The sequence below is a fragment of the Bolinopsis microptera genome, chromosome 10 (assembly GCF_026151205.1).
Source record: "Bolinopsis microptera isolate Bmic1 chromosome 10, MBARI_Bmic_1.0, whole genome shotgun sequence".
In the NCBI taxonomy this organism is placed as follows: Eukaryota; Metazoa; Ctenophora; class Tentaculata; order Lobata; family Bolinopsidae; genus Bolinopsis; species Bolinopsis microptera.
Genome location: NC_087081.1, coordinates 17,739,036 through 17,764,605, shown reverse-complemented (window position 1 = coordinate 17,764,605; position 25,570 = coordinate 17,739,036). Strand labels below are relative to the sequence as shown.

Genomic DNA, 25,570 nt, shown 5'->3' with positions numbered 1-25,570 from the left:
TTTTTCTGGAACTCCTATTTTACAACAGATTGTCGTAAAGTATTAGTTTATTTATCTATTTCTTCAGGGATAGACGCTTTGCCTCTCGATTGTAGCACATATTCTAATGTCCGTAGATAGGCGCACTACCTAGTAGATTTGTAGAAAACAATTTTGTGAATTAGTATTTTCTGGTGTTGAGCTGTCAAGCTCTATTAGAAGCTCTATTACATGTGGGGCCAGGCCCAAATTGATCTAAAATCGCTAAAATCGCTGAAAATGTCTTTTTTCTCGATTCATTTTTCTCAACTTTGGAAGTACTTAAAAATAAATTTTTTATGATTCATTATTCAAAATTAAATGCTGATGAGCACGCAACGCCCGCTGATTGACATCGTGAATCAATGGGAGCGATTGTTACAGCGTATTGCTAGACTGTACTACTGCAGTGCTATTGCTTGTTGCTACAGCGTGTTGCTACATAAACATTAGTGCTATTGCTACTGGCTACAGCGTATTCAGTGCATATTTTTATTTTAAGATGGCTATTTTTTATTTTGTCATTTCATTTAACACCGAATTAGAATATTTCGAACTAAAAATAAACCTGGCAAACAACATTTGGGGAGTCTTAGTGGGAAAATGAATTAAGTAAAAGGGGCAACGGTCTTGTTTGCCAGCACTATGCCTGACAAATAGTGGTAACTATGGTAACTATTGGTAACTAGTGGTAACTATGATTTAAATTGTCACTTAAATTTCCGAAAAGCGAAGTGAACTTAACTGTAAAGACTGAAGACTAAGTTAAGTACCATTAATATTAGTATTATGCGCGCGTCGTGCACTTCTCCATAATATATGGGCATGACATACACTTTACAAGATTTCACATAGTTTGCTTTTCTTGTTTCTTCCAAGTAGTTTGTTTCCCGTCCATATACTCAGTGCTCTCATTGATGTCTTGACTTTGGGTCCTCATTTGAACTTGACCTTCTTCGATTCTTTTGTGAAGTTGTTTCATTGTAGCAGCCGTTGTTTGCTCTAACCCACTGTTCCTGAAAAATACATTTCTAATCTTTCTAACTCAGAAACAATCACGATTGGTTGTTAGGTCCAAAATAATAAAATAGATTACTCACTTTCTGTGCATTGTTTTGTTTGTTTGGGGACTGGCTTTTGGTACACCGGCCAATGTTTACAAATAGGTGACTCACTTTCTGTGCATGAGGGAGAGTTCCTCATTTAAATAATAAAATAGGTGACTCACTTTCTGTGCATGAGGGAGAGTTCCTCTTCTAAATAATAAAATAGGTGACTCACTTTCTGTGCATGAGGGAGAGTTCCTCATTTAAATAATAAAATAGGTGACTCACTTTCTGTGCATGAGGGAGAGTTCCTCTTCCAAATAATAAAATAGATGACTCACTTTCTGTGCATGAGGGAGAGTTTCTCTTCTAAATAATAAAATAGGTGACTCACTTTCTGTGCATGAGGGAGAGTTCCTCTTCTAAATGATAAAATAGGTGACTCACTTTCTGTGCATGAGGGAGAGTTACTCATTTAAATAATAAAATAGATGACTCACTTTCTGTGCATGAGGGAGAGTTCCTCTTCTAAATAATAAAATAGGTGACTCACTTTCTGTGCATGAGGGAGAGTTCCTCATTTAAATAATAAAATAGGTGACTCACTTTCTGTGCATGAGGGAGAGTTCCTCATTTAAATAATAAAATAGATGACTCACTTTCTGTGCATGAGGGAGAGTTCCTCTTCTAAATAATAAAATAGATGACTCACTTTCTGTGCATGAGGGAGAGTTCCTCATTTAAATAATAAAATAGATGACTCACTTTCTGTGCATGAGGGAGAGTTCCTCTTCTAAATAATAAAATAGATGACTCACTTTCTGTGCATGAGGGAGAGTTCCTCATTTAAATAATAAAATAGGTGACTCACTTTCTGTGCATGAGGGAGAGTTCCTCTTCTAAATAATAAAATAGGTGACTCACTTTCTGTGCATGAGGGAGAGTTCCTCATTTAAATAATAAAATAGATGACTCACTTTCTGTGCATGAGGGAGAGTTCCTCTTCTAAATAATAAAATAGATGACTCACTTTCTGTGCATGAGGGAGAGTTCCTCATTTAAATAATAAAATAGATGACTCACTTTCTGTGCATGAGGGAGAGTTCCTCTTCTAAATAATAAAATAGATGACTCACTTTCTGTGCATGAGGGAGAGTTCCTCTTCTAAATAATAAAATAGGTGACTCACTTTCTGTGCATGAGGGAGAGTTCCTCTTCTAAATAATAAAATAGATGACTCACTTTCTGTGCATGAGGGAGAGTTCCTCTTCTAAATAATAAAATAGGTGACTCACTTTCTGTGCATGAGGGAGAGTTCCTCATTTAAATAATAAAATAGGTGACTCACTTTCTGTGCATGAGGGAGAGTTCCTCTTCCAAATAATAAAATAGGTGACTCACTTTCTGTGCATGAGGGAGAGTTCCTCTTCTAAATAATAAAATAGATGACTCACTTTCTGTGCATGAGGGAGAGTTCCTCTTCTAAATAATAAAATAGGTGACTCACTTTCTGTGCATGAGGGAGAGTTCCTCTTCTAAATAATAAAATAGATGACTCACTTTCTGTGCATGAGGGAGAGTTCCTCTTCTAAATAATAAAATAGGTGACTCACTTTCTGTGCATGAGGGAGAGTTCCTCTTCTAAATAATAAAATAGGTGACTCACTTTCTGTGCATGAGGGAGAGTTTCTCTTCTAAATAATAAAATAGGTGACTCACTTTCTGTGCTTGAGGGAGAGTTCCTCATTTAAATAATAAAATAGATGACTCACTTTCTGTGCATGAGGGAGAGTTTCTCTTCTAAATAATAAAATAGGTGACTCACTTTCTGTGCATGAGGGAGAGTTTCTCTTCTAAATAATAAAATAGGTGACTCACTTTCTGTGCATGAGGGAGAGTTCCTCATTTAAATAATAAAATAGATGACTCACTTTCTGTGCATGAGGGAGAGTTCCTCTTCTAAATAATAAAATAGGTGACTCACTTTCTGTGCATGAGGGAGAGTTCCTCATTTAAATAATAAAATAGATGACTCACTTTCTGTGCATGAGGGAGAGTTTCTCTTCTAAATAATAAAATAGGTGACTCACTTTCTGTGCATGAGGGAGAGTTTCTCTTCTAAATAATAAAATAGATGACTCACTTTCTGTGCATGAGGGAGAGTTCCTCTTCTAAATAATAAAATAGGTGACTCACTTTCTGTGCATGAGGGAGAGTTCCTCATTTAAATAATAAAATAGGTGACTCACTTTCTGTGCATGAGGGAGAGTTCCTCTTCTAAATAATAAAATAGGTGACTCACTTTCTGTGCATGAGGGAGAGTTCCTCATTTAAATAATAAAATAGATGACTCACTTTCTGTGCATGAGGGAGAGTTTCTCTTCTAAATAATAAAATAGGTGACTCACTTTCTGTGCATGAGGGAGAGTTCCTCATTTAAATAATAAAATAGGTGACTCACTTTCTGTGCATGAGGGAGAGTTCCTCATTTAAATAATAAAATAGGTGACTCACTTTCTGTGCATGAGGGAGAGTTCCTCTTCTAAATAATAAAATAGGTGACTCACTTTCTGTGCATGAGGGAGAGTTTCTCTTCTAAATAATAAAATAGGTGACTCACTTTCTGTGCATGAGGGAGAGTTCCTCTTCTAAATAATAAAATAGGTGACTCACTTTCTGTGCATGAGGGAGAGTTCCTCTTCTAAATAATAAAATAGGTGACTCACTTTCTGTGCATGAGGGAGAGTTCCTCTTCCAAATTTCTTCTGAGTTGGTGAGACTCAGCAAGTCTCGCATTTCTTTCCACAACTGTCCCTTTGAGAGCCTTTATTTCCTCTTCCAGCCACTTCACCTCCTTTTGGAGAACTGCTATTTCTCCCTCTAAACAATGGTTAATTAGAATTTCTTGATTTACACAACATAAATTCAAGATTAATATAGTGTCAAGTGTAGAGTTTCTGTCACGACAAGACTGCAAGAATGCAAGCGTAACAACACTTTATTTCTCCCAACAATTTATATCTAGTCCAAGTAAGAGCCTTGTCTCCAAAAACTCATCTGGACTAATGTTTCAGAGTGTGGCGTGTGCTAAAGCTTTCAGGCCCACACATTCCTTTCCCCGTTAGTTGCCTGTCCGTTTTCAACGCAATTAGCAGTCAAGGACAGAAAGTCATACACAAAATGATCATTATATTTTTATTGTTATAAATTTGTTGATTCTGTAAAATGTGCTTAAATTAAATTTCTTGTATTCATTGAAATATTTCTTGTTTCATTGGGTGTCTCTTTTTCCCAAACAAAAGGAAATCCACTCTACCCAATTATGGGTTTTGGTCCAATTTCTGGTACATCTCTTCTATAAGAGCAAATTCAAGAAAAATTTACCCAGGACTTCAGCTGACTTTTTATCGTCACTAATAGCAGCTATCCTCGAAGAACCGTTGTTGTTTTCTGCGTCTGCGTCCTCTGTAAAAATACCATTACAGATTAATTAAATTTCAAAAGGTTTTTGGTTATTTTGGTTTTAAAATTCTGTAGTTCACTCTTTAAAGAGCAAATTATATTAAAATCTATTTACAGGGGGGGGGGGGGGTCAGTTTACATACGTTATACCACTACAGGGAGGGGTCAGTTTACAGGGGTGGGGGTCAGTTTACAGGAGGTCAGTTTACAGGGGGGTTCAGTCTACAGGGGAGGGTCAGTTTACAGGGGGGGTCAGTTTACATACGTTATACCACTACAGGGAGGGGTCAGTTTACAGGGGTGGGGGGTCAGTTTACAGGGGGGGTCAGTCTACAGGGGGTCAGTTTACAGGGGGGTTCAGTCTACAGGGGAGGGTTAGTTTACAGGGGGGGTCAGTTTACAGGGGGGGTCAGTTTACAGGGGGGGGGGGGTCAGTTTACAGGGGGGTCAGTTTACAGGGGGTTCAGTCTACAGGGGGGGTCAGTTTCAGGGGGGTTCAGTCTACAGGGGAGGGTCAGTTTACAGGGGGGTCAGTTTACAGGGGGGGTCAGTTGACAGGGGGGGTCAGTTTACAGGGGGGGTCAGTTTACAGGGGGGGTCAGTTTACAGGGGTGGGGGGTCAGTTTACAGGGGTGGGGGTCAGTTTACAGGGGGGTCAGTTTACAGGGGGGTTCAGTCTACAGGGGAGGGTCAGTTTACAGGGGGGGTCAGTTTACAGGGGGGGGGGGGGGGGGGGGGTCAGTTTACAGGGGGGTCAGTTTACAGGGGGGTCAGTTTACAAAGGGGGTCAGTTACAGGGGTGTCAGTTTACAGGGGTGGGGGTCAGTTTACAGGGGGTCGTTTACCAGGGGGGTCAGTCTACAGGGAGGGTAGGGGGGTTCAGTTTACAGGGGGAGGGTCAGGTTTACAGGGGGGTTCAGTACAGGGGAGGGTCAGTTTACAGGGGGGGTCAGTTTACAGGGGGGGGGGGGGGTCAGTTTACAGGGGGGTCAGTTTACATACATTATACCACGCTATTTACAGAAGGGGGGCAGTTTACAGGGGGGTCAGTTTACAGGGGGGGTTCAGTCCTACAGGGGAGGGTCAGTTTACAGGGGGGGTCAGTTTACAAGGGGGGTCAGTTTACAGGGGGGGTCAGTTTACAGGGGGGGTCAGTTTTACATACGTTATACCACGCTATTTACAGAAGGGGGCAGTTTACAGGGGGGTCAGTTTACAGGGGGGTTCAGTCTACAGGGGAGGGTCAGTTTACAGGGGGGGTCAGTTTACAGGGGGGGTCAGTTTACAGGGTGGGGTCAGTTTACAGGGGGGTCAGTCTACAGGGGAGGGTCAGTTTACGGGGGGGGGGTCAGTTTACAGGGGGGTCAGTTTACAGGGGGGTCAGTTTACAGGAGGGGGGTCAGTTTACAGGGGGGGTCAGTTTACAGGGGGGTCAGTTTACAGGGGTGGGGGGTCAGTTTACAGGGGTGGGGGTCAGTTTACAGGGGGTCAGTTTACAGGGGGGTTCAGTCTACAGGGGAGGGTCAGTTTACAGGGGGGTTCAGTCTACAGGGGAGGGTCAGTTTACAGGGGGGGGTCAGTTTACAGGGGGGGTCAGTTTACAGGGGGGGTCAGTTTACAGGGGGGGTCAGTTTACAGGGGAGGGTCAGTTTACAGGGGGGTTCAGTCTACAGGGGAGGGTCAGTTTACAGGGGGGGTCAGTTTACAGGGGGGGTCAGTTTACAGGGGGGGTCAGTTTACAGGGGGGTTCAGTCTACAGGGGAGGGTCAGTTTACAGGGGGGGGGGGTCAGTTTACAAGGGGGGGTCAGTTTACAGGGGGGTTCAGTCTACAGGGGAGGGTCAGTTTACAGGGGGGGTCAGTTTACAAGGGGGGTCAGTTTACAGGGGGGGTCAGTTTACAGGGGGGTCAGTTTACATACGTTATACCACGCTATTTACAGAAGGGGGGCAGTTTACAGGGGGGTCAGTTTACAGGGGGGTTCAGTCTACAGGGGAGGGTCAGTTTACAGGGGGGGGGGGGGTCAGTTTACAGGGGGGGTCAGTTTACAGGGTGGGTCAGTTTACAGGGGGGTCAGTCTACAGGGGAGGGTCAGTTTACGGGGGGGGGGGGGTCAGTTTACAGGGGGGTCAGTTTACAGGGGGGGTCAGTTTACAGGAGGGGGGTCAGTTTACAGGGGGGGTCAGTTTACAGGGGGGTCAGTTTACAGGGGTGGGGGGTCAGTTTACAGGGGTGGGGGTCAGTTTACAGGGGGTCAGTTTACAGGGGGGTTCAGTCTACAGGGGAGGGTCAGTTTACAGGGGGGGTTCAGTCTACAGGGGAGGGTCAGTTTACAGGGGGGGTCAGTTTACAGGGGGGGTCAGTTTACAGGGGGGGGTCAGTTTACAGGGGGGGTCAGTTTACAGGGGGGTCAGTTTACAGGGGAGGGTCAGTTTACATACGTTATACCACGCTATTTACAGAAGGGGGGCAGTTTACAGGGGGGTCAGTTTACAGGGGGGTTCAGTCTACAGGGGAGGGGTCAGTTTACAGGGGGGGTCAGTTTACAAGGGGGGGGGGTCAGTTTACAGGGGGGGTCAGTTTACAGGGGGGGGGTCAGTTTACATACGTTATACCACGCTATTTACAGAAGGGGGGCAGTTTACAGGGGGGTCAGTTTACAGGGTGGTTCAGTCTACAGGGGAGGGTCAGTTTACAGGGGGGGTCAGTTTACAGGGGGGTCAGTTTACAGGGTTGGTCAGTTTACAGGGGGGGTCAGTTTACAGGGGTGGGGGGTCAGTCTACAGGGGAGGGTCAGTTTACGGGGGGGGGGTCAGTTTACAGGGGGGGTCAGTTTACAGGGGGGGGGTCAGTTTATCTCGTCAGAGTCAGACGAACCTATGGTAAGGTGATGTGACACTGGACCATTTTCCTTCATTTCCTTCTGAAATATTTTGGTTAAGAAGTGGCTTAGTTTTATTTTACATTTGTCACTTACATATTTTGTCCATGATAATGTTATGCTATCATGATCAAGATGTCAAAGGGTTAACAGACGCTGGGATGTGTTATGAATAGAACAGACGCTCGGATGTGTTATGAATAGAACAGACCTTTTTCTTGACATTATACAGATTGTGAGTGTCGGGACTAGTAGCTATTTCCATTGGCATATTTTCAGTCTCCAGTTCCCATTCTTTTTCTGTCTCCACATCCAGATGTACTGACTCTTGGAGACCACGTCCTGTAATAAACACTGTGCCATACGTCTAGTACAAGTAAGATACAGATTCACGATCGTGTGCATGTCTAGGATGTTTGTATGTAAAACTGTAGACCCTTAACCAAACTCATTTCCATAGAAATCCTTGTATCCTTGTATCCTTGTATCCTTGTATCCTTGTATCCTTGTATCCTTGTATCCTTGTATCCTTGTATCCTTGTATCCTTGTATCCTTGTATCCTTGTATCCTTGTATCCTTGTATCCTTGTATCCTTGTATCCTTGTATCCTTGTATCCTTGTATCCTTGTATCCTTGTATCCTTGTATCCTTGTATCCTTGTATCCTTGTATCCTTGTATCCTTGTATCCTTTTATCCTTGTATCCTTGTATCCTTGTATCCTTGTATCCTTGTATCCTTGTATCCTTGTATCCTTGTATCCTTGTATCCTTGTATCCTTGTATCCTTGTATCCTTGTATCCTTGTATCCTTGTATCCTTGTATCCTTGTATCCTTGTATCCTTGTATCCTTGTATCCTTGTACCCTTGTACCCTTGTATCCTTGTATCCTTGTATCCTTATTTGTCTAACATACATATTATATAATAATAATAGAACATATAATAATGAAACATACATATAATATAAGTGAGTTTTAATACTTTCAACACTACTATATAACAAATAATTTGAGCATGAATAAGAAGTTGTTACTTTGAAACGTCGTTTATCCTAACAGTGCAATATCATTTGTCGCAAATCAGAATAATCAGAAACCATTTGGAAAACCCAAAAACTGTCTATATAATATAACCATATATTACGATGATTTACAGTTTTATGCACACACTACGTCCGATAACAAGCTGAATAATACCTGTTTTCTTTCTGATGATCTCCTCAAAATTAAAATGTTCCGAGTCCTGCTCCTTGTTGCCACCCGACTGAGGAGACGAGTTCAGAGACTCCGATTTTTCGAATATTTCTGTAATGAACATGTGCTCAGACCTAGCTTTCTCTACAGGTTCTTGAGGGGGTTGGTTAGCTGCAGGATGCCCTGAATTTTCATGAACATTTCCACCAACCAGTGATGCTTGCCGGTTCATATTTTGCAGTTTCTTTGTTTCTTCATTGATTTTAGTCTTTATTTCTTCTAACAGTTCTTCCTTATTCCTCTCTTTTGGCGGCGACAATATCCGCTCAATGCGCGCGGAGATACTCTTGATAGCCTCCTCCAGCTCGGGAATAGGAGTTCCACTGACAGGTTCCTCTGTACCTGACTTAAAACTTGTTCCTTCATTGTCATTAACGAGAGTTATTTCCCCAGATGTCACTTTGTTATTGACGCGACCTAAAACTGAAGAAACTATTTTAGAGGCCTCCAGTGGGGCACCGTCACACACCACCATCTTGTGCTTTTCCTGAAAATTACATTTGTTATCTTTGTTTGAAGGGGGGGGGGGGTTCACCCTGATTTTTTGTGAAATTTGATTTCGAGATAGCAATTGACCAACAAACTAGGGCCTGTGACCGAACTTTTGAGTGGTTTCCAGACTCCGGGTGCACGTTTGACAGCCATGTAAGGTAAGCCTATACTACACATTCTCTATGATTATCAGCTCAATATCTACCTAACTGTGGATTTTGTGTTCAATTTAGGAATTATTGTTGACGAAAAATTGAACTGGGCTAGCCATATCCGAGCCGTCAAAACAATTGGAAGATTAGGGAGACCTAGAATGAACTTGTTATCTGTTTTAAGAAGTGATTTAAGTAGTAGAAATTTGCAAATGGACAACTTGCATGAATTGAACGAAATTGGAGATATAGCTGCATGCAACAGTTGTTGGGAAAATCTGTTTCAAGGGTACAGTTTACCGCATCAAGGTATTTTTAAGAATCATTTTTGTCGGTAAGATCCTGTTTTATAATAATAATAATATTGTTATGAATCATATGATTTTGTAAACATTGGCCGGTGTACCAAAAACCGGTCCCCCAAACAAAACAAACTGGTCACTAGCCCCCCCCCCCCCTCCACTGGTCACTAACAGTCCCCCCCCCCACTGGTCACTAACAGTCCCCCCCCCACTGGTAACTAACAGTCCCCCCCCCCCCACTGGTCACTAGCCCCACCTCACTGGTCACTAGCCCCCCCCTCCACTGGTCGCTAGCCCCCCCCCCTCCACTGGTCACTAACATTCCCCCCCCCCTCACTGGTCACTAACAGTCCCCCCCCCCATGTTCACTAACAGTCCCCCCCACTGGTCACTAGCCCCCCTCCTCCACTGGTCACTAACAGTCCCCCCCCCTCACTGGGTCACTAACATTCCCCCCCCCCTCCACTGGTCACTAACATTCCCCCCCCCCCCCCCCCCCCCCCCCCCCCCTCCACTGGTCACTAACAGTCCCCCCCCCCCCCCCCCCACTGTTCACTAACAGTCCCCCCCCACTGGGTCACTAGCCCCCTCCTCCACTGGTCACTAACAGTCCCCCCCCCCCCTCCTCCACTGGTCACTAGCCCCCTCCCCCCCCCCTTCCACTGGTCACTAGCCCCCCTCCCCCCCCCTCCACTGGTCTCCCTAGCCCCCCTCCCCCCCCCCCCCATCCACTGGTCACTAGCCCCCCCCTCCCCCCCCCCCCCCCCCCCCCCCCCACTGGTCACAGCCCCCCCCCCCCCCCCCCCCCCCCCCCCTCCAACTGGGTCACTAGCCCCTCCTCCCCCCCCCCCTCTCCACTGGTCACTAGCCCCCACCTCCTCCCCCCCCCCCCCCCTCCACTGGTCACTAGCCCCCATCCCACCCCCCCCCTCCACTGGTCACTAGCCCCCCCCCCCCCCCCCCTCCACTGGTCACAAGCCCCCTCCCCCCCCCCCCCCCCTGTCCACTGCCCCCCCCCCCTCCCCCCCCCCCCTCCACTGGTCACTAGCCCCCCCCCCCACCCCCCCCCTCCACTGGTCACTAGCCCCCCCCCCCCCTCCACTGGTCACTAACACGCCCCCTCCCCCCCCCCCCATCCACCCCACTGCGCTCACTAACAGCCCCCCCCTCCACTGGTCGAGGCTCTGGTCCTAACCTGATCCATGTGGTTGTGAGATTTGAAAGTTACGGGGCCGGAGACACTAACCCCGTATCTTTGATACTCTCTGTCAAGGTCTGACCTTAGTCCAACATGAAAATCTGAAAGATAAATATAAGTGTTTTTTTACTCTTAGAAAGCACTCCCACTAAATTCGCCCAAATTTTTTAATAAATCTTTTGAAAGAGACCCTAAGCGTATGAAAGTGGCAGTATCCACTCAATAATTATAACCCTGTTCAATGCGCGCGCGAGTCTAATATAGTCGATGATAAAATATTTACTTTAATAATAAAAACTTAACAAAATTTTGGCGCGCAGTAGGCTTTTCCAATATTTTGTCGCAAAATGTGCCTCGACAGTAGATGAATCCATAAATTTGGAACATGGGCACATCGCAGTATTGGCCGTATTTGAGTGCTGGGAAGGCTCAGTTCGGTTTTCTAAATGGATATAGCCGTAAGCTAGGCCTAGGAGCCATCAAAAGTCGTATAAAATTACCCATGGAATGACCAGAAATGAACGAAAATGAACATTCTTCTCAAAGTGCTCAGAATGGTTTAAAATGGGTCGGAAAGTGTTTACATTGGTCTTAGGACCACTCAAACCAAGTTTGGGAATCACTGCATGTCTAGAACCGATGTTACCAATGTTCCAAAATGTTCCAATTTTGGCACAATAATCCTCCTGAGAATCCAGATTTTTGGAACATGGGCACATCGAAGTATTGGCTGTATTTAAGTGCTGGGAAGCCTCAATTCGGTTTTCTAAGATGGATATAGGTAAAAACTAGGCCTAAGAGCCATCAAAACTAAAATAACATTACCCAGGGTTGTGGAATGAACGAAAATGAACAAAAATGAATATTGTCCTAAAAATGCTCAGACAAAACGGTTTAAAATTGGTCGGAAAGTGTTTATATTAGTCCTAGGACCACTCAAACCAAGTTTGGGAATCACTGCATGTCTAGAACCGATGTTACCAATGTTCCAAAATGTTCCAATTTTGGCACAATAATCCTCCTGAGAATCCAGATTTTTGGAACATGGGCACATCGAAGTATTGGCTGAGTTTAAGTGCTGGGAAGCCTCAATTCGGTTTTCTAAGATGGATATAGGTAAAAACTAGGCCTAAGAGCCATCAAAACTCAAATAACATTACCCAGGTTCATGGAATGAACGAAAATGAACAAAAATTAATATTGTCCTAAAAATGCTCAGAACGGTTTAAAATTGGTCGGAAAGTGTTTATATTAGTCCTAGGACCACTCAAACCAAGTTTGGGAATCACTGCATGTCTAGAACAGATATTACCTATGTTCCAAAATGTTCCAATTTTGGCACAATAATCCTCCTGAGAATCCAGATTTTTGGAACATGGGCACATCGAAGTATTGGCTGTATTTAAGTGCTGGGAAGCCTCAATTCGGTTTTCTAAGATGGATATAGGTAAAAACTAGGCCTAAGAGCCATCAAAACTCAAACAACATTACCCAGGTTCATGGAATGAACGAAAATGAACAAAAATGAATATTGTCCTAAAAATGCTCAGAATGGCTTAAAATTGGTCGGAAAGTGTTTATATTAGTCCTAGGACCACTCAAACCAAGTTTGGGAATCACTGCATGTCTAAAACCGATGTTACCTATGTTCCAAAATGTTCCAATTTTGGCACAATAATCCTCCTGAGAATCCAGATTTTTGGAACATGGGCACATCGAAGTATTGGCTGTATTTAAGTGCTGGGAAGCCTCAATTCGGTTTTCTAAGATGGATATAGGTAAAAACTAGGCCTAAGAGCCATCAAAACTCAAATAACATTACCCAGGTTCATGGAATGAACGAAAATGAACAAAAATTAATATTGTCCTAAAAATGCTCAGAACGGTTTAAAATTGGTCGGAAAGTGTTTATATTAGTCCTAGGACCACTCAAACCAAGTTTGGGAATCACTGCATGTCTAGAACCGATGTTACCTATGTTCCAAAATGTTCCAATTTTGGCACAATAATCCTCCTGAGAATCCAGATTTTTGGAACATGGGCACATCGAAGTATTGGCTGTATTTAAGTGCTGGGAAGCCTCAATTCGGTTTTCTAAGATGGATATAGGTAAAAACTAGGCCTAAGAGCCATCAAAACTCAAACAACATTACCCAGGTTCATGGAATGAACGAAAATGAACAAAATGAATATTGTCCTAAAAATGCTCAGAACGGTTTAAAATTGGTCGGAAAGTGTTTATATTAGTCCTAGGACCACTCAAACCAAGTTTGGGAATCACTGCATGTCTAGAACCGATGTTACCAATGTTCCAAAATGTTCCAATTTTGGCACAATAATCCTCCTGAGAATCCAGATTTTTGGAACATGGGCACATCGAAGTATTGGCTGTATTTATGTGCTGGGAAGCCTCAATTCGGTTTTCTAAGATGGATATAGGTAAAAACTAGGTCTAAGAGCCATCAAAAGTCAAATAACATTACCCAGGTTCATGGAATGAACGAAAATGAACAAAAATGAAAATTTTCCTTAAAGCGCTCAGAATGGTAAGAAAATGGTGGCAAAGAGTCAATATTTTCGTCCAACAGAGTCTTAAAGTTGCATTCAGAATTATGTACAATTAGCACACGTACCTCCAAGAGAAGGCAGAAATTATTTTATTGGGCAACTATTTTGGTTTTAATAATCCCCCAATATATTGATGTATTTGTTCGTTGAGGGATGAAGGTTGCGGGTGAAAGGGTTGGTTGAGCGAGGTAGGTTGCTGGTGAAGGGGTTGGTTGCGTTAGGTAGGCTGGTGGTGAATGAGTTGGTTGAGGGATGAAGATTGCTGGTGAAGGGGTTGGTTGAGTGAGGTGGACTGCTGGTGCTTCTTTGAACTGGTAGATAAAGAGGTAGGCTCATCAATTTAGTGAAGGGATTCATTGTCGTTGTAGTTGTTGTGGTTAACAGAGAGGGAAAATGATTTGTATAACTTAATTATCTATTTATTCTCTTCTTATTCATTAACAAGCTTGCTAAGTTAATCCTATTGCTGATGACCTGATCTGATCTTACGCCTCTACATCCGATCACACCAAATCAGATCGGATAACCTTGCTACGCTCGGATCACCTTATTCAGATCACATCTTTATTTGCTTCCACACATCTATTACACGAAGTGATGTGATACAAATGAAACTGATGTGATCTAAATATAGGGTGTACATTGTGTGACTGTCTGACTGTTTATGGAATCACTGCATGCCCAGAACCGATACGAGGGGTGCAGAATACCGAACCATCTTAACAGTACAGTAAATGAATAGTCTGTTGATTGGCCTTATGACTCTTTCGTAAACTCTTTGGAATTGCTCAGAGCGGTTTAAAATTGGTCGGAAAGTGTTTGTATTGGTCCTAAGACCACTCGAATTGGAACATTTTGGAACATTGGTAACATCGGTTCTAGACATGCAGTGATTCCCAAACTTGGTTTGAGTGGTCCTAGGACTAATATAAACACTTTCCGACCAATTTTAAACCGTTCTGAGCATTTTTAGGACAATATTCATTTTTGTTCATTTTCGTTCATTCCATGAACCTGGGTAATGTTGTTTGAGTTTTGATGGCTCTTAGGCCTAGTTTTTACCTATATCCATCTTAGAAAACCGAATTGAGGCTTCCCAGCACTTTAATACAGCCAATACTTCGATGTGCCCATGTTCCAAAAATCTGGATTCTCAGGAGGATTATTGTGACAAAATTGGAACATTTTGGAACATTGGTAACATCGGTTCTAGACATGCAGTGATTCCCAAACTTGGTTTGAGTGGTCCTAGGACTAATATAAACACTTTCCGACCAATTTTAAACCGTTCTGAGCATTTTTAGGACAATATTCATTTTTGTTCATTTTCGTTCATTCCATGAACCTGGGTAATGTTATTTGAGTTTTGATGGCTCTTAGGCCTAGTTTTTACCTACAGTATATCCATCTTAGAAAACCAAATTGAGGCTTCCCAGCAATTAAATACAGCCAATACTTCGATGTGCCCATGTTCCAAAAATCTGGATTCTCAGGAGGATTATTGTGACAAAATTGGAACATTTTGGAACATTGGTAACATCGGTTCTAGACATACAGTGATTCCCAAACTTGGTTTGAGTGGTCCTAGGACTAATATAAACACTTTCCGACCAATTTTAAACCGTTCTGAGCATTTTTAGGACAATATTAATTTTTGTTCATTTTCGTTCATTCCATGAACCTGGGTAATGTTATTTGAGTTTTGATGGCTCTTAGGCCTAGTTTTTACCTATATCCATCTTAGAAAACCGAATTGAGGCTTCCCAGCACTTAAATACAGCTAATACTTCGATGTGCCCATGTTCCAAAAATCTGGATTCTCAGGAGGATTATTGTGACAAAATTGGAACATTTTGGAACATTGGTAACATCGATTCTAGACATGCAGTGATTCCCAAACTTGGTTTGAGTGGTCCTAGGAACAATATAAACACTTTCCGACCAATTTTAAACCGTTCTGAGCATTTTTAGGACAATATTCATTTTTGTTCATTTTCGTTCATTCCATGAACCTGGGTAATGTTATGCTACTTTCGATGGCCCTTAGACCTAGCTTGCAACTATATCCATCATTTACAATTATTTTTGGCACTATTTAGAGCTTATTAGGGCAAATAAATGCATGGCACACTTTTGGCACAATTTTGGCACATGTTCCAAAAATGTTCCAAAAATGTTCCAAAAATCTGGATTCATCAACTCTGCCTCGAAAAAACATGGCCAATTTGCTGCTAATTGGGACTATGTACAAATTATTATTATGGTATAACGTCACTGAAATGGTATGACGTCACTGTCATGGTCTGACGTCACTGTAAAGACTCACCTTGTTCTCCTTGCAGTGTGAAACGAGTAAACTCTGGAAATATTGCTCCTTAATATTCAAACTGTCAAAATATTCAAGAAAATGTCAGATAGTCAACCTTAATAATATAGATATGGAAAAAAATGGATTGAAAAGGGGGAAATCAGATATTTACCTGCGAATCTGTCTTCAAAATCAATCAATCGATGAACCTAGAAGGGGATATGACGCTATAAACATTAGGCAATTGCAGTATAGAAGTAACACGGTACACTGCACAGAATACTCTATAGTAACACGGTACACTGCACAGAATACTCTATAGTAACACGGTACACTGCACAGAATACTCTACAGTAACACGGTACACTGCACAGAATACTCTACAGTAACACGGTACACTGCACAGAATACTCTATAGTAACACGGTACACTGCACAGAATACTCTACAGTAACACGGTACACTGCACAGAATACTCTACAGTAACACGGTACACTGCACAGAATACTCTATAGTAACACGGTACACTGCACAGAATACTCTATAGTAACACGGTACACTGCACAGAATACTCTATAGTAACACGGTACACTGCACAGAATACTCTATAGTAACACGGTACACTGCACAGAATACTCTACAGTAACACGGTACACTGCACAGAATACTCTATAGTAACACGGTACACTGCACAGAATACTCTACAGTAACACGGTACACTGCACAGAATACTCTATAGTAACACGGTACACTGCACAGAATACTCTATAGTAACACGGTACACTGCACAGAATACTCTATAGTAACACGGTACACTGCACAGAATACTCTATAGTAACACGGTACACTGCACAGAATACTCTATAGTAACACGGTACACTGCACAGAATACTCTATAGTAACACGGTACACTGCACAGAATACTCTATAGTAACACGGTACACTGCACAGAATACTCTATAGTAACACGGTACATTGCACAGAATACTCTATAGTAACACGGTACACTGCACAGAATACTCTATAGTAACACGGTACACTGCACAGAATACTCTACAGTAACACGGTACACTGCACAGAATACTCTACAGTAACACGGTACACTGCACAGAATACTCTATAGTAACACGGTACACTGCACAGAATACTCTATAGTAACACGGTACACTGCACAGAATACTCTATAGTAACACGGTACACTGCACAGAATACTCTATAGTAACACGGTACACTGCACAGAATACTCTATAGTAACACGGTACACTGCACAGAATACTCTATAGTAACACGGTACACTGCACAGAATACTCTATAGTAACACGGTACACTGCACAGAATACTCTATAGTAACACGGTACACTGCACAGAATACTCTATAGTAACACGGTACACTGCACAGAATACTCTATAGTAACACGGTACACTGCACAGAATACTCTATAGTAACACGGTACACTGCACAGAATACTCTATAGTAACACGGTACACTGCACAGAATACTCTATAGTAACACGGTACACTGCACAGAATACTCTATAGTAACACGGTACACTGCACAGAATACTCTATAGTAACACGGTACACTGCACAGAATACTCTATAGTAACACGGTACACTGCACAGAATACTATATAGTAACACGGTACACTGCACAGAATACTCTATAGTAACACGGTACACTGCACAGAATACTCTATAGTAACACGGTACACTGCACAGAATACTCTACAGTAACACGGTACACTGCACAGAATACTCTATAGTAACACGGTACACTGCACAGAATACTATATAGTAACACGGTACACTGCACAGAATACTCTACAGTAACACGGTACACTGCACAGAATACTCTATAGTAACACTGTACACTGCACAGAATACTCTACAGTAACACGGTACACTGCACAGAATACTCTACAGTAACACGGTACACTGCACAGAATACTCTATAGTAACACGGTACACTGCACAGAATACTCTATAGTAACACGGTACACTGCACAGAATACTCTATAGTAACACGGTACACTGCACAGAATACTCTACAGTAACACGGTACACTGCACAGAATACTCTATAGTAACACGGTACACTGCACAGAATACTCTATAGTAACACGGTACACTGCACAGAATACTCTATAGTAACACGGTACACTGCACAGAATACTCTACAGTAACACGGTACACTGCACAGAATACTCTATAGTAACACGGTACACTGCACAGAATACTCTATAGTAACACGGTACACTGCACAGAATACTCTATAGTAACACGGTACACTGCACAGAATACTCTATAGTAACACGGTACACTGCACAGAATACTCTATAGTAACACGGTACACTGCACAGAATACTCTATAGTAACACGGTACACTGCACAGAATACTCTATAGTAACACGGTACACTGCACAGAATACTCTATAGTAACACGGTACACTGCACAGAATACTCTATAGTAACACGGTACACTGCACAGAATACTCTATAGTAACACGGTACACTGCACAGAATACTCTATAGTAACACGGTACACTGCACAGAATACTCTACAGTAACACGGTACACTGCACAGAATACTCTACAGTAACACGGTACACTGCACAGAATACTCTACAGTAACACGGTACACTGCACAGAATACTCTATAGTAACACGGTACACTGCACAGAATACTCTACAGTAACACGGTACACTGCACAGAATACTCTATAGTAACACGGTACACTGCACAGAATACTCTATAGTAACACGGTACACTGCACAGAATACTCTATAGTAACACGGTACACTGCACAGAATACTCTATAGTAACACGGTACACTGCACAGAATACTCTACAGTAACACGGTACACTGCACATAATACTCTATAGTAACACGGTACACTGCACAGAATACTCTAGAGTAACACGGTACACTGCACAGAATACTCTATAGTAACACGGTACACTGCACAGAATACTCTATAGTAACACGGTACACTGCACAGAATACTCTATAGTAACACGGTACACTGCACAGAATACTCTATAGTAACACGGTACACTGCACAGAATACTCTATAGTAACACGGTACACTGCACAGAATACTCTAGAGTAACACGGTACACTGCACAGAATACTCTACAGTAACACGGTACACTGCACAGAATACTCTACAGTAACACGGTACACTGCACAGAATACTCTACAGTAACACGGTACACTGCACAGAATACTCTATAGTAACACGGTACACTGCACAGAATACTCTACAGTAACACGGTACACTGCACAGAATACTCTATAGTAACACGGTACACTGCACAGAATACTCTATAGTAACACGGTACACTGCACAGAATACTCTATAGTAACACGGTACACTGCACAGAATACTCTATAGTAACACGGTACACTGCACAGAATACTCTACAGTAACACGGTACACTGCACAGAATACTCTATAGTAACACGGTACACTGCACAGAATACTCTAGAGTAACACGGTACACTGCACATAATACTCTATAGTAACACGGTACACTGCACAGAATACTCTACAGTAACACGGTACACTGCACAGAATACTCTATAGTAACACGGTACACTGCACAGAATACTCTATAGTAACACGGTACACTGCACAGAATACTCTATAGTAACACGGTACACTGCACAGAATACTCTATAGTAACACGGTACACTGCACAGAATACTCTATAGTAACACGGTACACTGCACAGAATACTCTAGAGTAACACGGTACACTGCACAGAATACTCTACAGTAACACGGTACACTGCACAGAATACTCTACAGTAACACGGTACACTGCACAGAATACTCTACAGTAACACGGTACACTGCACAGAATACTCTATAGTAACACGGTACACTGCACAGAATACTCTACAGTAACACGGTACACTGCACAGAATACTCTATAGTAACACGGTACACTGCACAGAATACTCTATAGTAACACGGTACACTGCACAGAATACTCTATAGTAACACGGTACACTGCACAGAATACTCTATAGTAACACGGTACACTGCACAGAATACTCTACAGTAACACGGTACACTGCACATAATACTCTATAGTAACACGGTACACTGCACAGAATACTCTAGAGTAACACGGTACACTGCACATAATACTCTATAGTAACACGGTACACTGCACAGAATACTCTACAGTAACACGGTACACTGCACAGAATACTCTATGAGTATTGTGAGTATTGCTGAAAGCACAGTGTAAGGCCTACACGGACCGCCTCTAACTAGCCAATCCCTGTTTACATGCCGTGTAGCAGGGGACTAGAAAGAGCTAAACTAGTAAGCGGGGCATAGCCAATACACTATACTTCCATCATTGAGTATATTACCAACCAGAAGGAAAATGTCCTTGTGTTTGGAATCTACCAAGACGAAAGTTGTACAATCCAGCGAAATTCCGAAGAATCATTCCAGTAGACTAGGCGCATTGCAACCACAGCCACGGAAATACTTATGAGTATTGCTGAAAGCACAGTGTAGTAACACGGTACACTGCACAGAATACTCTATAATAACACGGTACACTGCACAGAATACTCTATAGTAACACGGTACATTGCACAGAATACTCTATAGTAACACGGTACACTGCACAGAATACTCTACAGTAACACGGTACACTGCACAGAATACTCTACAGTAACACGGTACACTGCACAGAATACTCTACAGTAACACGGTACACTGCACAGAATACTCTATAGTAACACGGTACACTGCACAGAATACTCTATAGTAACACGGTACACTGCACAGAATACTCTATAGTAACACGGTACACTGCACAGAATACTCTATAGTAACACGGTACACTGCACAGAATACTCTACAGTAACACGGTACACTGTACAGAATACTCTACAGTAACACGGTACACTGCACAGAATACTCTATAGTAACACGGTACACTGCACAGAATACTCTATAATAACACGGTACACTGCACAGAATACTCTATAGTAACACGGTACACTGCACAGAATACTCTATAGTAACACGGTACACTGCACAGAATACTCTATAGTAACACGGTACACTGCACAGAATACTCTATAGTAACACGGTACACTGCACAGAATACTCTATAGTAACACGGTACACTGCACAGAATACTCTACAGTAACACGGTACACTGCACAGAATACTCTATAATAACACGGTACACTGCACAGAATACTCTATAGTAACACGGTACACTGCACAGAATACTCTATAGTAACACGGTACACTGCACAGAATACTCTATAGTAACACGGTACACTGCACAGAATACTCTACAGTAACACGGTACACTGCACAGAATACTCTATAGTAACACGGTACACTGCACAGAATACTCTACAGTAACACGGTACACTGCACAGAATACTCTATAGTAACACGGTACACTGCACAGAATACTCTATAGTAACACGGTACACTGCACAGAATACTCTATAGTAACACGGTACACTGCACAGAATACTCTATAGTAACACGGTACACTGCACAGACTACTCTACAGTAACACGGTACACTGCACAGAATACTCTATAGTAACACGGTACACTGCACAGAATACTCTACAGTAACACGGTACACTGCACAGAATACTCTACAGTAACACGGTACACTGCACAGAATACTCTATAGTAACACGGTACACTGCACAGAATACTCTATAGTAACACGGTACACTGCACAGAATACTCTATAGTAACACGGTACACTGCACAGAACACTCTATAGTAACACGGTACACTGCACAGAATACTCTATAGTAACACGGTACACTGCACAGAATACTCTATAGTAACACGGTACACTGCACAGAATACTATATAGTAACACGGTACACTGCACAGAATACTCTACAGTAACACGGTACACTGCACAGAAAACTGAGGAAGCAATAAAAAGCAAAGTGGCGGAGCGGGTACCTATAAGAAATATTGAAGCAACTCTGACTAATATTATATATAACTTGAAGGTAGGTAGGTGACTACTCTGACTACTACTCTGACAGCGTGTCTTATATTTAATAAACTAAGTACAGAGTATATATATATATATACTATATATATACTATATATGTAGTATATATTATATGTGTACTGAGTGTCCGACTGGACATTGGGGAGGGAAGTGGGGTGATTGAAGAATAGTATTAGTATAGGTAGGTAGTATTGCTTTGTAAGGTAGGTAGGTAGTATTGGTTCATTGTCCTTCATTATTGCGCCTTTATTAAACAATTTTTATGAGGCTTTTAGAGAAAATGACGATCTACTTGTCACGTATATATACCAATAAAAGTGACGATGATGAAGAAACTTTCCATATTGCATGAAAATGATGCCACTTATTTAACAGTCTTAGTTTGACGGTAAGGAGGGTGAGGGTGAGGGTGAGGGTGAGGGTGAGGGTGAGGGTGAGGGTGAGGGTGAGGGTGAGGGTGAGGGTGAGGGTGAGGGTGAGGGTGAGGGTGAGGGTCAGGGTCAGGGTGAGGGTGAGGGTGAGGGTGAGGGTGAGGGTGAGGGTGAGGGTGAGGGTGAGGGTGAGGGTGAGGGTGAGGGTGAGGGTGAGGGTGAGGGTGAGGGTGAGGGTGAGGGTGAGGGTGAGGGTGAGGGTGAGGGTGAGGGTGAGGGTGAGGGTGAGGGTGAGGGTGAGGGTGAGGGTGAGGGTGAGGGTGAGGGTGAGGGTGAGGGTGAGGGTGAGGGTGAGGGTGAGGGTGAGGGTGAGGGTGAGGGTGAGGGTGAGGGTGAGGGTGAGGGTGAGGGTGAGGGTGAGGGTGAGGGTGAGGGTGAGGGTGAGGGTGAGGGTGAGGGTGAGGGTGAGGGTGAGGGTGAGGGTGAGGGTGAGGGTGAGGGTGAGGGTGAGGGTGAGGGTGAGGGTGAGGGTGAGGGTGAGGGTGAGGGTGAGGGTGAGGGTGAGGGTGAGGGTGAGGGTGAGGGTGAGGGTGAGGGTGAGGGTGAGGGTGAGGGTGAGGGTGAGGGTGAGGGTGAGGGTGAGGGTGAGGGTGGTAAGCTACCTTGCCCTCTAAAGAGTCTGCGGGCCATTTTTGTCCATTAAAGTTCCTCAGTACACAGGACCTTGGCAAAATGCCTACAAATATTGTTTGGACACAACAGATCCTAGTGTCAGTTGTGAAGGAGAAGGGTGAGAGGAGCTGGTCTCTGTACAATATATACCTATTGAATATTGATATGTCTTCTCAGGGGTACTACACCTCCCCCCTCCTACTACACCTCCCCCCCCCCCCCCCCCCCCCCCCCCCCCCCCCCCCCCCCCCCCCCCCCCCCCCCTCTTACTATACCTCCCCCCCCCTCCTACTACACCTCCCCCCCTCCCCTTCTGTTACTATTCTGCATTTGATACTATTCAGAGATCAGCTTTGCTAGAACTTCTTGCTGATTCTGGTCAAAGTGAAGATGACATCATACTGGTTTAAGCACCTACTTTAATGTACCATTAAAGTGAGGTGTACCGTACCAGGGGAGTTTATTAAAGTGAGGTGTACCGTACCAGGGGAGTTTATTGTCACGATAGGTGCATTCCAAGGTAATAGTTTGTCTGGAAACCTTTTCACCCTTTATTTGGCTGGCGCACTTTATCACCTTCGTGCTTTTATGTCCTATCTAAGACCTAACCCTCTGTTTACTGAAAACCTGCGACCTCTTGAGTGGGAGTACGCAGATGAGGCAAGGAGATATTGGAGGGAACTTGTTTTTCAACGAATCAAAAACTGAGAATCCTACCTTGAGAATTACAAAATTGAAATTTTGAATAATGTTCACTTTCAGAAAATTAGAATGTTTCAAAATTATTCAAAATTATTGACAGAGAGTCGGAGATCCATCCCCCCATCCCCCCATCCCCCCATCACCCCATCCCCCCATCCCCCCATCCCCCCATCCCCCCATCCCCCCATCCCCCCATCCCCCCATCCCCCCATCCCCCCATCCCCCCATCCCCCCCACCCCCATTATAATATAATATACGTGTCACCCCCACCTCATTAAAATATATGCAATCGAGCGAGCGAGAGAGAATGGAGAGAATTGCATTGTAGTGAGCTAGTACTATAATGCTTATTTTAAGGCAATTTCATTTAAGTAGCAATAAATTATCCATCATAAAACATACTACTACTTGTTAACATTAAAAAAACATACTATTTACTTAAACTTACCGGGTCCTCAGATAGCTGCATTGTATAGAAGCCCCTCTCTCTCAATAGAAAGCAAACAACATTCACTATAAATATATACAACAACTATAAATCATAACAACTATAAATCATAACATATTGGCAGGTCAACATGCAAAGATCTAGAAGTTAGACAGCTTGCCACATTACACGTTACACAGGTACAGGTGCATGACGCTATATAAAGTGAGACAGCACTCTAAACTTGTTCCACACCAATACAGCTAACTATAAAGCGAGGCAGCACTCTAAACTTGTTCCACACCAATACAGCTAACTATAAAGCGAGACAGCACTCTAAACTTGTTCCACACCAATACAGCTAACTATAAAGCGAGACAGCACTCTAAACTTGTTCCACACCAATACAGCTAACTATAAAGCGAGACAGCACTCTAAACTTGTTCCACGCCAATACAGCTAACTATAAAGCGAGACAGCACTCTAAACTTGTTCCACACCAATACAGCTGCTATAAAGCGAGACAGCACTCTAAACTTGTTCCACACCAATACAGCTAACTATAAAGCGAGACAGCACTCTAAACTTGTTCCACACCAATACAGCTAACTATAAAGCGAGACAGCACTCTAAACTTGTTCCACACCAATACAGCTAACTATAAAGCGAGGCAGCACTCTAAACTTGTTCCACACCAATACAGCTAACTATAAAGTGAGACAGCACTCTAAACTTGTTCCTCACCAATACAGCTAACTATAAAGCGAGACAGCACTCTAAACTTGTTCCACACCAATACAGCTAACTATAAAGCGAGACAGCACTCTAAACTTGTTCCACACCAATACAGCTAACTATAAAGCGAGACAGCACTCTAAACTTGTTCCTCACCAATACAGCTAACTATAAAGTGAGACAGCACTCTAAACTTGTTCCACACCAATACAGCTAACTATAAAGCGAGACAGCACTCTAAACTTGTTCCACACCAATACAGCTAACTATAAAGCGAGACAGCACTCTAAACTTGTTCCACACCAATACAGCTGCTATAAAGCGAGACAGCACTCTAAACTTGTTCCACACCAATACAGCTAACTATAGAGCGAGACAGCACTCTAAACTTGTTCCACACCAATACAGCTAACTATAAAGCGAGACAGCACTCTAAACTTGTTCCACACCAATACAGCTAACTATAAAGTGAAACAGCACTCTAAACTTGTTCCACACCAATACAGCTAACTATAAAGCGAGACAGCACTCTAAACTTGTTCCACACCAATACAGCTAACTATAAAGCGAGACAGCACTCTAAACTTGTTCCACACCAATACAGCTAACTATAAAGCGAGACAGCACTCTAAACTTGTTCCACACCAATACAGCTAACTATAAAGCGAGACAGCACTCTAAACTTGTTCCACACCAATACAGCTAACTATAAAGCGAGACAGCACTCTAAACTTGTTCCACACCAATACAGCTAACTATAAAGCGAGACAGCACTCTAAACTTGTTCCACACCAATACAGCTAACTATAAAGCGAGACAGCACTCTAAACTTGTTCCACACCAATACAGCTAACTATAAAGCGAGGCAGCACTCTAAACTTGTTCCACACCAATACAGCTAACTATAAAGCGAGGCAGCACTCTAAACTTGTTCCACACCAATACAGCTAAC

The 25,570-nt window shown here is 43.0% G+C and overlaps 2 protein-coding genes across 2 annotated transcripts in view; one reads left to right on the top strand and one right to left on the bottom strand.

The window, feature by feature from the left end:
* Window positions 1-3,786: 3,786 nt before the first annotated feature.
* On the bottom strand, window positions 3,787-23,927 carry LOC134821681 (uncharacterized). The gene is made up of 9 exons (XM_063832386.1): window positions 23,905-23,927; window positions 15,853-15,889; window positions 15,699-15,731; window positions 10,802-10,905; window positions 8,604-9,147; window positions 7,618-7,748; window positions 7,403-7,445; window positions 4,449-4,529; window positions 3,787-3,944 (listed from the first exon to the last, which is right to left on the bottom strand). The coding sequence occupies exons 1-9, from the start codon at window positions 23,923-23,925 to the stop codon at window positions 3,787-3,789; spliced, it is 1,152 nt and encodes a 383-aa protein (XP_063688456.1). The 5' UTR covers window positions 23,926-23,927.
* Window positions 8,383-25,570, top strand: part of LOC134822483 (leucine-rich repeat-containing protein 59-like) — a 56,829-nt gene continuing 39,641 nt past the window's right edge. The window contains exon 1 of the mRNA XM_063833595.1: window positions 8,383-8,420. The gene's annotated coding sequence lies outside the window, so the exon portion shown is untranslated. The remainder of the gene's footprint in view (window positions 8,421-25,570) is intronic.